Source organism: Lepisosteus oculatus, chromosome 7 (genome assembly GCF_040954835.1).
Source record: "Lepisosteus oculatus isolate fLepOcu1 chromosome 7, fLepOcu1.hap2, whole genome shotgun sequence".
NCBI lineage: Eukaryota > Metazoa > Chordata > Actinopteri > Semionotiformes > Lepisosteidae > Lepisosteus > Lepisosteus oculatus.
The window spans coordinates 20,091,076-20,104,658 of NC_090702.1; the positions used below are offsets into that span (position 1 = coordinate 20,091,076).

Genomic DNA, 13,583 nt, shown 5'->3' on the forward strand with positions numbered 1-13,583 from the left:
CACATACCTTACCATATGAGAATTAATGAATTCTCAACAGCATCTTATACTGAAAGAGTAAATATCGTTGAGAAATAGTCCGAGTGACATTTTAAAAATCCAACATTGCAAAGGTCGTCAAATTCTGAACCTTGCTGTGTTGTGGAAAGGTACACACATCCTTGTTAAAGTAGAAATTCGTGTTTAACTTTTGTTTTACTACCCTTTTTTAAATCCCCTTGTGTAAAACCCACTGCTTTCGTGCACTAAATCTGGCTACTCGGTGACCTTATTCCTGTAGGTTTTTGTTGTGCTTTGGTAATCTTATAAATTACGTCATAAATCCCTCTTTGGGGATAATAATTTCTTAAGCTGATTATTTGGTTCTGAACTATGTGTAGTTGGGAGGTTAATGAGGTAATAGTGATTCTGTGCAGCCACGGAAACTGATGAGCTCTCCGGATGAATTTCGACTGGAGTGGTTTAATTTCCCTGCCTTTGTGTTCGATTTCAGAGTCTCGATGAACTAGATGACGACGATGCGGCGCAGAAGGAACGGAATAGGGAGGATGCCATTACACAGCAGAACACGGTACAGAACGAAGCCCTTGCGTCTGACCCCAGCGCCTCTCCTTTATTACAGGTAAGGGGGGTATTCCCATTCACAGCCCACTCTCCTACTGCAAGTGCTGTCTAACAGAGGCACTGTTGACTAGAAAACTGCTGGACTTGCAGTGAGTCTGCTCCACCTTCTTTACTGTAAGCAGCTCAAGCTCCACATGTAGGCCCTGTTTAATTTCACTTCAGTCTTTTTCCCCCAATTACAGGTATAATAACAACAAAAAAAGGACACTTACTTTCTTGTGCCAGCATGCAAGTCAGTGTTTAATGCTAAACCGTTTTTCTTGTGTTCCAAGTCTGAACATACTTTTTGTTTGTCTGAACATCTAACTATTAAGTCAGATGAGCTGGTTACAGGATACAGAAGAAGAATAAACTGAATTTTTAAAGTGATGTTTCAGATTGCAGCCGCATGAGGCATGATAACAGAGGCATCTCTCTTTTGTCATTTTCTATGTTCGTTGCTTGCTATGAAGGATCGGGATATGAAAGATTTGGCCACTGCATAGTTATAAATTGTAGTTGTATATAAAGATACAAGATCTGGAAACCATGATGTGAAGCATTTTGTAGATTAGTTTTTTTTTAACAAAAGGGTCTGAAACTGAAACTTCTCTGGAGCGATCATTTGGTGTGTATTTGTCCTCCCATTAGGTCTTTTATCTTTAAACAGCCTGGTTGCTAACATAAGTGATTGATTCTTGCATTTTATCGTAAGATCACTTCCAGGCGTTTGTGTTCCAGATGGATATTTGCTTAGTTCATTTCCTTGACAAATGGCACAGTGTAACAGAAGTCCCTTGGTATCCTCAGGACACTAGATTACCTGATTTTCACAAATTATAGTTTTGTTCTAGAGACAATATCTAGTGCAAAGATGTTGAGTGAAAACATCTTTTAGTCCGTCAGGTACTGACAATCAAAACCCAAGCTTTTAAGTTTTGTCCCAGTTATGTTCCTTGCTATATAGCAGAATGTAGGGCTTCCATGTGTAATTCCTTATTGTTAAACAGATTTAACATGCAAGAGGTAAGGCTTAAGTTAAAATTAATCTTAAATCTCATTTTGATTCTTCTATACACATGTAACTTTTTGTTTTTGCTATGTGCGGTTTGTTGTCATTTTAAAACCAGAGTTATCCGTGCTATTCACTTAACTTGGTTATCCACTTCAGCATTGGAATCATTAAACACGCAGCATGTCAGATCATCGAAAAAAAACACCTCTTAAGATTTCTCATGAGAGCGGTTTGGTTTAACCTAAGTTGTTGGCAAAGAACCAAATCTCATCATCGGAGTGTGACATTTTCTCTGCTTAAAAGACTTTTTGCCAGCACCTTATGCAATTAACACAGCCAAATACTTGTAAGATAAATGAGAACAGTCTGGGTTTTATAGCACTGGGCAATAGCCATAGGTGCTTGTGCTGTTATAGTGTGTGTTTATATGCACATAGCCAGGCGCTGCTGTACTGTTATTCTGAAAGTTTCATTTAATGTGCTGCTCTGTGGCTGAAGGTGGTAATTAATTTTTTTTTACTTTTAGCCCATGTTCCATTAATCAAAGTTTTAATTACTGAATGCTATCGTACTCTGGACTAGATACACATCAGTGCAGATATATATCTAGAACAATTGTTTAGCTCCTCAAAGCAATGAAAATCAATCAGACAGCATTTTTCATCGAAACAAGTTTGTAAATGTGTATTTAAATGCCTTTTCAGTTACTAGAAGGCTACTATCTATATAAGAGTACATTTTCTGTTATTGAAAGGTGAGACAAGGAAGTTACCACATTACTGGTAAATGTCTTTATGAACTTCTTAAATTCTCCTTAACATTATTTTGAGAATAGCTAAACAGATTCTGTGTTTTTTTACCTTTCTGACCTTATTTCCAGAGGAATACGGTTGCACTGTAATTCTAGTAATGGCAAATGATTTACAGCATAAACCCAAAAATATTAAGGACGTTTAAAACCAGGTGGAATATACAACTTTGGATATGCTACAAATCCCAACCTTGCAGTGTTTACTGTATATGGTGGCAAAGAGATCCAGTTAATATAATATATAACACTACTTTATTAACCCTTTACAATTTCCTGCATTAGGAATTATCTTTTCGCATACCCGAGCTTACTCTCCATGAGACACACAGACAGGGAGAGAAGCCTGGGGTCAGAACGCAGGGTCTGCCATTGTACAGCGCCCCTGGAGCAGTTGGGGTTAAGGGCCTTGCTCAGGAGCCCAACGGAGTAGGATTCCTCTGCCGGCTGCGGGATTTGAACCGGCAACCTTCCAGCCACAGGCGCAGATCTTAGCCACAGAGCCACCGCTCTGCCCTAAAAAAAAATGCTTGTTTCCGCCCGGTTAATGTATTGTGGTAACTGTGGAAACCTGGATCGTTAGATTAAAAGAAGTCTGCTTAATATTACGACACAAACGATTAATTTTGATGAAAATACTCTGCGATCCTGTCCATCATCCTGTCTCGCTTTTGAACACAGCCATCAGGAGCCCTGTTCTCAGCGGGGTGTCTGCAGAGCTTCTTTTAGCACTGCCTGCTTATGGTCACCCCCCAGCCCAGCAAACCCTCTCTTCTCGCTGCCAAGCCGAGCGCAGGAAGCGCTTGAGAGGTGGTCCTGACCTCTGCCAGTAATTCAATGGGTTCAAGTGACGTTTTAATCAAGTATGAAGAGCAATGCTTGGAATGTGTGGAATGGGTGTCCTACACGGCTCTCCTTTGGCAAACCTGCCCAGAGCTCCGGCTCCCCGGCACAGAGATGTGACAGTTCCGGCACACTGACCTTTCCAGGCGCATAGGGAATCCGAAGCAAATGTCAGATAGCGCCGATGATAAAAAAAAAAGAATAACAAAGAAACGTCTATTTTTACCATAACACTATATGTAACTGTTATGTATTTTAAATCTGTACTTAATGAAAGACTTAAACAAAAAAGTGAACTTGCTCATATAAGGTTTGCAATCATAGATGCTTTTGAATTTTCTTTTACCTGTTTTTTAATGCATGGGATAAGTTTTGCATATAAACAAGCTTAATTAGCAGCGCTTAGGTTGCCTTACCATTGGGCCAGATGCCATTTCCAGCTTCCAAGTGTGGAAATAACAGGACTAGATTAGATCCAGGTGTTTAGCATGCTGCTCAGAATTTAAAATGGTAATTTGTTTGAGGCTAGAAAACGTCTGTGCCAATTTGATAAAACATAGTTCAGTACTAGAGTTTTACTTTGTATCTTGGCTTCGCTTCACTGTAGAAGCAGTTTGTATTAGGGCCACATTATACTGATACACACGGACAGACAGTAGACAACATGATAGAAACACTTAGGTAAGTGAGGGATACCGAACATATTAGGGACATAGGTGTGGCTCATGTATTAATTAAGCATCTAACATCCCAGCATGCTTAGGGTCAAGTATAAAAATACTACACAGACTTGGTTGCCTATAATTGTGGCTTGCATGGATGCAAGAGGAGACCTCGGTGTCTTTTTGGGGGGTTGTCTGGCAGGAGTTTCACTCTAAAAGACAGCTCAATATGCTGGTATTTCACAAAAAGCAATGTCTAAGTTGATGTCAGCATGGAAACTCTGATGGCAAAACATTATCAAAGAGCAACAGTGGGCAGAAGCACATTCTCTAGGATCAAGGTATTGGTACCTTAATTTAAAGTATAAGACAAAACAGATGAGCAGCTGCAGATTAACTGACTACAAGTTTTAATATAGCAGTGGGTGTGCTCGTCTGTGAGCGCAGCAGTGGAGATCGTGGAGAAATGTGACATGGTCAATCGAGTAATTTTTCATGTTCTCAACAAATGCATGTGTGGCACCAGTGCTTGGTTTCAACAAATCCAGCAGAAAATTAGGTGGTTCCATAATTGAACTGACGTGGATAGGGGGTACTTTTCCCTTAGAAGGCAAGGTCATTGCTAATCGCTACATAATGTACTGAGTGATCATTATCTTTACACCATGTTGCAGCATTTTATTTCTGCTGGGAGGGGTGTCTTCCAGGGTGACAATACCCCATCTACAGAGCATGTGTGCTCGCCCAGTGGCTTGAGCATGACACTGATGTTATCCATACCTCATGGCCTTCTCAGTCACCAGATCTGAACCTAGTCAAGCATTTAAGACATATTCTGTAACAAAGCCTGAGACTGTTTGCCACCTACAATAACCAAGTGCAAGTTGACTTTCATAGGGAAGCATGGTCCTTCTTGCAGAACACTAGACACTAGTACACTCCATGCCATAGAGCAGTGGTTCTCAAACTGTGGTACGCGTACCTGCAGTGGTACGTGGCGTGCCGCCAGGTGGTACGCCAAATGACCCTGGAACTGTGTTGTGTGCGCTGAAAAAATTGGGACGGGTTTTCATATTTTGTATTTTTATACGTGTCGAATATGCAGCCTACGTACTACGATACAGTGCGCGCTAATACTTCAGTGGACACAAGAGATACTCTGTAATTCTATACCACTCTATAGGAATGCGTGCTATTGACGCAAGTGACCAATTGTATTTAAAAAAAGCTACTGTATCTCCAGCAAATAGGGAGAAAGGAGAATGTGCGTGATTTTGGAACAATGCCAACGTTGTAAACACAGAAATGAGTGCTACGAACGCTGGTAATCTTGTGAGCACAGGAAAGTGTGAAAAATAACAGAAAAATATTTAAGAACTGTTCTAAGTTAATTTGAGAAAAATACACCGAGCGTCCCTGTGTTTCTCTCCAATGCGCATGAAATAAATACTTAAAATAAACACTGAAATAAAAACGGAAACGTGGAAAAATGCAAGCTTGCGGATTGCTAAAGCAGGTAAGCCCCACACTATTATGTGTGGAGAAAAGGCTGCAGAACAGTTTGACCTGCTGCCCCCCCTGAAAGACACAGTCGTTCATAGAATTATTGAAATGAAGGATTATATCAAAAGTACGCTGACAGCGCGCGTTAAGATGAGCAGATGTTTTTCACTGCAATTAGATGAGTCTGTAGTCGATTTGGCCAATTTGCTCGTTTACGTTAGATACGAGTTTGAGGGTACGTCCCGTGAGGACTTTCTGTTCTGTAAGCCGCTACCAACAGGAACTACAGGAGAGCACGTATTTCAGCTTCTGAATGAATTTATTGAAGAGAATGGCTTTGACTGGAGAAAATGTATCGGAGTTTGTACAGACGGTGCTAGAGCAATGACAAGCCGACACAGCGGTGTAGTTGCACGAATTAGAGTGGTTGCTCCAGAAATTAATGGTTTCATTGCAACATCCACCGCGAGACCTTTGCCGTCAAGAAAATGCCTGACGATTTAAAATCTGTTAGACTGTTGTGAATTGTATCAAGGCTCGAAAAATTAATTCACATCTGCTTTGCTGGACTAAACAGGCTCACCCCTATCACTGAAATGGTGCTTTTTTACATTTATGTGTTGTTGTTTTTGTTTTCTGTAAAACACTTTAAGAAGCCACGTTTTAATATATCAAACAAAGTTTATTATTATAATATTTATTATATGTATGTGTGAGTGTGTGTGCACATGCGCTCATGTTGGTCATTGAGATTTTCTGGGGTTCCTATGAGAAGATGACTTGTAGGTGGTACTTGGATGCTTTGGTTGGATTAGGGGTGGTACTTGGTCCAAAATGTTTGAGAACCACTGCCATAGAGCATTTAGGCTTTACTGGCTGCAGTTTGTGTTTGTTTAGTGTTTCCATATGAGAATTGCACACCCAGTTAAGTAATTTTAGATACAGTAGGTGTTTCCATTTTGTGGTCCACTGTATATTTGACTGGCGCAGCATGCTTGTGCAGTGGTTTGCATTGCTGTCTCACAGCACTGGGGCTTAAGGTTCAGCTCCTTGGGTGCTATCTGTGCAACATTTATATGTTCTCCCTGTGTTCATGTGGGGTTCCTTCAAGGTTTCCTCCTTATAGGTTTCCTCCTTATAGTCCAAACATTAACTGGCTTCTGGAAAACTGGCCCTGGTGTGAGTATATGCGTCCTATCCAGAGTATATCTTGCCTTACACCCATTGCTTGTTGGGGTAGGCTCCAGTTCCCCTGCAACATTGAAGTGGATTAGGCAGTTAGAAAATGGATGGATGGATTTATGGCTTGCTGAGCTTCTCTTTCCACCAGAATTGAAGGATGTGATGTTTTATTGAGGTCATCACATGATTTTGGTGAATTTAGAATGATTTAAAGCTGTGTATCATATTGATTCAGAAATCTAGGGGAAAAAAATTCCATTACCTTATGCATTTAATTCCTTTGGCTTATTAGAAAGTTCAAAGTCTTCAAAATCAAACCAGTTCTAATTTTATGGGACTCCTGTAGTGGGTACATTTTAATTTAGCTGTTACTACTTGGTTCTTTCTTTCCTCCCATCTCAGCTCCAACCCGTTTATCTCTGCTGTTTTCAAGTGCTGCATCTAATCCTGCCTGCAGCACTGTTCCACGTTTCACTCTTTATTAGTCAGTTCAAACATCCAGCACCAGAGGAACACCCTCATGTTTTGCTGTGCTTTTCAGAAGGAAGCTTTTCTTCAGCGGCCTCCTTCCCATATGTTCCTTGTTAGCAGACTTACCTGGCGATTATGGTGTGAGCTGTATGAAAACACTTCTTTTAAAAAAGTCTGGGAGCTATTTTAAAAACAGTGATGCCAAACATTCCAGTGTACTAAATCATCTACTTTTAATACAGTCTCTGGCCAAAATGGTGGTGTATTGCCTTGGTTTTTACTCCCTGTAGCACACTACAGGTTTTACATTGTCTAGATGAAATTTAGATTGATTACTCTTGGACTGTTCAGTAACCTTATGTAAAAAGTATCTGGCACCAGGGTGCAATAATTTATTTTGTGTATAGAAATGTGGTTTGGTGTGCACTGTGCACCTTGTTAACCAAGAGATGGTGCTTTGACTGGACTGCTGTGAAGTTGTTTTTTTTCCAGAAGGAATGTATTCCTTTCTCAAACATTTGGGCCTAGAAAGCGAATTAACATCTAATTATTGGAATATTTTTTTCATGAAATGTTGTATATAAAAAATTACTCTTCCACACTTTATAATATTCTTTACTAGTTATATGTGCAGTGTCTTTGTATGTATATAGTATTTTTACCCCAGAAAAAATCGTTTCTTGGCCTCCCTGCAAATGTTTTATATTCTTATTGCTGCTCAAGGTTTTTCAACTTTAATATTTTGCTAAAGATAATATTGCTGAAAGCATTTTCATAAATGGAAATGTTACAGTTCTTAATCTGCAGTACATTTGTAAGTTGAATTACAGAATAGCCTTGTACAAATGCATACAAATAAAGTCTATTTTTTTTGTAATGTTACAGTGTAGACATTGCAAAATGTACAACACTTTTGCCTTTTAATAAAATATAACAATCTTTAAAGGTTGCTTATCAGAGTTTAAAGAATAAAAAATGATTGGGCATAGAAAATGTTTGTGTAGCTCTCCCACAATTACAAAACAGAATAATGGAAAAAATAAGCCATAACATGTAAGTTTGAATTACTTAGTTGACAAAATACAAGGAACAATATCTTGAGATACTGTGATTTACAGCTGTTGAAAGTCATGTGAAAATACTTGCCCTTTTTAAATAAAAATAAGAACATCCAAAAATGAGTCATGCTTTATCTATTCTTCCCCATTTGTCAATCTATTAGGCTTCAGACTCCAAAGCTATACAAAAGATTATTTTTTTAATATGAAAGTGTAAGTCTTATCTCTAGCCTTGCTGAATACATCCGCTGGGATTTAGCTACACATTCCTTATCGGTGTACCTAGGAATACTGTAGATGAATATAAGTTTAAACATGAGGAAGAAAGCCTTTGAAAATGGTAAAGTACAAAGAAAAGCTCTTTTTCATTTTACTTTGCTGCTCTGTTCTACTGAGAAAATGTTTTAGTAGTTTTAATGTGCCAGATATATTCCTTCTAACATAGTGCTATAATGCAAGTGCACAATTGCTGAGCACTTTTCTTTAACATTGAAAACGTTTCCAACTAACTAATTGGGAACTATTTTCCATCATTAAAGACATAGTCTGTGCTCATGGTTTTTGTACATGTAATAATTTTTCATTCTGTTCTTTTATTTCTGTATTCAACAGTTACTGTTCAAAGCATTTCAGAACAGGAATTGAGCCCTGTTCTATTAGTCATTAGGTGTAACAGTTTCCACTCTGTACACAATACCATGGCTTCCTGTATCTGAAAGGGCAGTGTTGTTTGGGATATGTCTGAATAATCTGTCAGCATTTGTTTATAAACTGTTTTTTGCAATGGATGAGTTTAAATAGGTTGAAGCTTATCGTTGCACTGAGGACTCGACACGACTTTTTGTCGTAGAGCATGTCAAATTTAACGACTGCAGTTGCTGAATCTCGTTGCCTTTTCTGTCCCAGACGGTGTCAAATTATACGACTAGCAATCGCACGGGGTGACTACATGATTCTCTCACGGCTTTTCATCACTTTTCCAAATCTCGTATTGCCGCTTGAAAGTACTACGAGGTCATCTCATTTTGGCAGCCAATCACCGTGGAGCACACCAGAATAAGAGGAGGAGCACCGCACGAAAGTAAACAAACAACAAACATGATACATCGAACAGACATCTGTGCTGGCTCCAGTGTTCGACGAGCCTCTCCTCCATTTGCACAGTCCAGAACACTCGCTTCCCTTCGTTCCTTGCAGCCACATTGTACACATTTGTTGTACTTCCGGTTGAGTGCTCCGTTGGCTGTAACTGTCGCAGACACAAGAGCCCACCCCAATGACTTGTGACTGGCTACGAGAAAATCAAACCTGATTTGATACTATCATAGCGAGTTGTGGGGTGTCATAGGGGCTATTAAGAGGGCTATAACTGAGTCGCTGGGGGTGTCACACTATACAAAGGACAGTAATAGGCGCGCGCTGCGACGCTCTCCAACTCGTAGTGATTTTCTTACTATTATTTAAATGAAGGCTACGACTGAAAATCCTAGGAAAAGTCGTGTAGTGTGACACCGGCTTAGGAGAAGCAAACGGTAACTTTCTAGAGGTGTGAAATTGCCTTCATTTGAGATTTACTGAGTTGCGCATACCGCCAAAGCGCTCTGCAGCACTTAAACCGGTTAACCTCGACATCAGGCGTTTGAGAGGATAGTGTTCTGGGTTTTTCTTCCCTTTTGAAGTAGCAGTTTGACATAGCTGGTCTTAAGACTTGAAATCTTGGAAGATGTGTGTAGAAATCATCCATTGAGCAACACCTATGTATTGATACTAGGGCTGTCTGTGATTTCTTTCAAAAGAACTGCATTAGAATGCATTTAGTAGTAAGTGTCTTAGATATCTGTTGTTTACTAATGTACCCTACAGGTACATGTTTCAACACACCTCAGATATATTTGCCATTTCTTAAAGTAGGACAAATTAGTTCTAATATTAACACGCTTGGCTATGGTCAGCAACAGGCAACATGACAGTGTTCTGTACACTCTAATCACAGCTTCAGTGCCCTTTGTGTACCCATTTGCATGCTGGGATGAATAGTCTTGCTTGGGTGGCTCACAGGCAGCTGGACAGTGTTTGTGTATTTCAGCCACCTTTCACTTAATAAATCTGAAAAAATAGATTTCTTAAGTCTTATGTTCATGTTGTATAAAATCTGAAATTCAATAAAACTTCAAGTAAACTACAATGTGAAATAAAATCTTAAATCTGAAACACAATATAAAGAATTTGTAATTAAAACTTTGCTCATGTAGTCATTCAAAAAGAACTATACAATTGTCAGCCTTAACATACTGTTATAAATCAGAATTGTGCTAAAATGACTAAATAGGGAGGGTATCAAATAAATAACAATATCAGGTTGAGATACCAGATTTCTATTTAAACAAATAAAAACAATAATTTTACCCTTTTAAAATTAAGAATACTGTCTGCTAAAACATACACGTTCTTTTGTTGTTTGGCACAGCTTGATAATAGAACAATAATCTGACCCAAACCTAAATAAATATCTATTAACGCTACATAACACCACTAATCAGCACACAAAGTTAGACAGCATACAGTGGTTACAAATAAATGTGTACAATTTAGCAAGTTTTGTCGGCCTAATTTCTATAGACCTATAATTTCCAGAATTCAATCCTATAATTCTGAAAATGACAAATAAGCCCAAGAGACAGAACCTCATAAAGTGAATTCTAACAAGACTCGATCTTTCTCCCTAGGCAGATGCTAACAAATGAATGAGAACAAATTTCTCTTTTCAGAGAAAGGCACCACTAAAATAGGAGTTGTAATCCGTTTTCTAATAACTCAGATACCAACCTTTCTTTTATAATAAAGTTCAGAGTCTCCTACTCAAGAGTTCAGATTACCAATACAGAAGGAAGAAGAGAATGATGGTGCTGTCTGACCTTGCTTCCTCCTGTCGTATTTCTTTTTCTCCTGTCTGTTTTTATGCTATGGTCCATTCCTGCAGAGGCTGCCTTGATGAGCTCAACAGGAATGGCTCAGTAACTGTTGAATATTTGTTTGAATAATTTAACAGTGACTTTGTTTTATCTTAGGACTCCTTTAATCAATTGTATCTTCTTCCATGTTCACTTGCTTAAGACCCAAGCTAAATTAATAGAGCAAAACAATATTGCTGATCTCAAACTTTGAGAATAGGGTAACTTTGCTGGAAACTATGAATGTTGCTGACCCCGTAATTGTACAATTGCAAAAGCCCCGATTGAAGAAAAATATTTTAAATGTATCTTCTTGTAAGTAATATTACAAAGGCCCACTGGGGGTAAAAGGACATCGCAGGCCAGATGCTCCTGACTCGTTATTTTTCCATACTGCTCATCTCACGCCACTGTCTTCCCTTTACGTTTTAAAAATGAATTTTCATACAACTATGTATGAGTCAGTATTTACAAATCTGCATGAAATGAGCTCTGTCCTTGTTTATAAATCTGATTTTTTTAATACAGTCTATAAATGTAATCTCTGTCCAGTAGAACACTGGCAGTAAACAAGGAACATTGATTTTAAGGGTGTGACAATCATTCAATTTAGAGGACAGCAAGTCCTGCAGTTTGCAATTGAATTTTGAATCACATTTGAATATTCTACTAATCCTCTTCTATATTTCACATGTGCATTTGGTTGCAGAGAAGTATTTCTGAACAGGAATGCGAAATCGCAGAAAGCCTTTGTTTTTGCATATTGGGCTTAGATAAATTGTCACTTTTGCAATGGACAGATAAGGATGTGGGGTGGACAAAAACAAATCTTTAAAAGTTAATTTAGATACATTCAGTATCTAAATATCTCAAATTCAATATTCAGTGGGAAATGCAACATTCCTCATAAAGCACATTTTTCAACACGAGACCCCCGCATGCAAAGATTATGCTGTTTTTTTTTACTGCATAGCGCTCCAAGACAAGGATGCTGTCAATATGCTGAAGGACTCGCCTGTGTCTAATGATAAGTTTTTTTTCATTACATTTTGCTCAACCCAGTGTTTGCAGTTCAATCCTGGGGCATTATCAGTTTTGTGGAGTCAGATTCCATTTTCCACTTGTGTATGAGATGACTGCTAAAGAGATCCCTATGTTTTATTTATTTTAATTACATTGTGTTATTTGGTAGCTTTGATTTGTATTAGTTTTGTTTTGATGGTGGGGTGTGGGATAGAGGGAACCGCAGTTTGAATATAAATGTGAATGCTCACTATAGAATTGCCCCCTTTTGTTTTCAATAAAAGTACATATCTGGGATTTTTGCAGTCGTATGCTATTTCAAGTCTAGCTCAGCTGTGACGAACAGCATTTCACATTCATAAGAATAAATATCACGTATTTTCATTTAATTTGCTATAAAGAACATTTTATCAGTGGAGATTGCATGCATAGCCAGCAGACCAAAGCCTATAGTTCCTGAATGATGAGCAGCACTTAATGAATTCAGAAAAGGTTATTTCAAACGAGATATTTTCAGTGTTGCACACTGTGCTGCACGACAAGCTTATAAAGCCATTCCCTTGTCACTTCATCGCTTTAAAGCTGGGGTATGCCAAGCGATAACCTCTTGACATTGCCAAATTTCAAGAGTGTTATTCATCATAAAAATGTTGTCCTTTCACTAGCAAAGCTTTGCACTGCTGCTTCCAGTTTTGTTGTCCCAGTTTTGACTTACTGAAAGTTAGTATAATGTCTGCATATTAAAGACGTGGTTCACATTGTCTGAAATTCCATTTCTTTTGATCTTCATATAACAGCGTAATGGCACAAGACATGCTTGTCTTTTGTGATTACTTTCAAGTTTGGAGCTGCCAATTATTTTTTCTTATCAAACTCCCCAGTTACTGCATTGCCAGTTGCTCAGCTCATTGTTCTGACCCTTGTACTATCATGGCAGAGGTGAAGATCGAGCACGTGCTTGTCATTTGAATGGCATTCTGTCAGACCACCCACTTTTGACACTGCCAGCCCCACAGAGCTGGCAGGAGCACTACAGATTAGAGAGAAGGTGCTCTGATGCAGCTCTTTCAGAGAGTACTGGATGTGAAAGGCCGACAGTGAAGGCAGTTCTGTAACGAGCCTCCGATACTCTAGCCATCTATAGACACGCCCAATCCTCAGCTCTGTGCCACTGTACTAAGCAAACTAAACATCCTAGGTATCAAAATGATTCTGTTTCTGGGTGTAGCTAGCGCTCTGAATGAGCCACTTCACAACTTACTGCGTTAATGCTGCTTCTTCCTTCTGGAACACCGGGCATATCTTTATACAATATTCCTTTATTGTCACCCTTGAGTTGTGTCCTCTGATAGTATGTGTGGCAAGGTTGATATGTTATTTAGGTTGGGATCTTCAGAGGCTTTCCGTCTTTTATAACCTTGCTTTACAGATTTGTTCTGAAAACTCAAAATTTGTGTCTTGGAA

The 13,583-nt window shown here is 38.8% G+C and overlaps 1 protein-coding gene across 1 annotated transcript in view; it reads left to right on the forward strand.

Annotated features, from left to right (window-relative positions):
• Positions 1-13,583, forward strand: part of pawr (PRKC, apoptosis, WT1, regulator) — a 98,553-nt gene that overhangs the window by 56,603 nt on the left and 28,367 nt on the right. Inside the window, exon 3 of the mRNA XM_015352861.2 lies at positions 494-622. Within this exon, the coding sequence (XP_015208347.2) occupies positions 494-622 (129 nt within the window). The remainder of the gene's footprint in view (positions 1-493; positions 623-13,583) is intronic.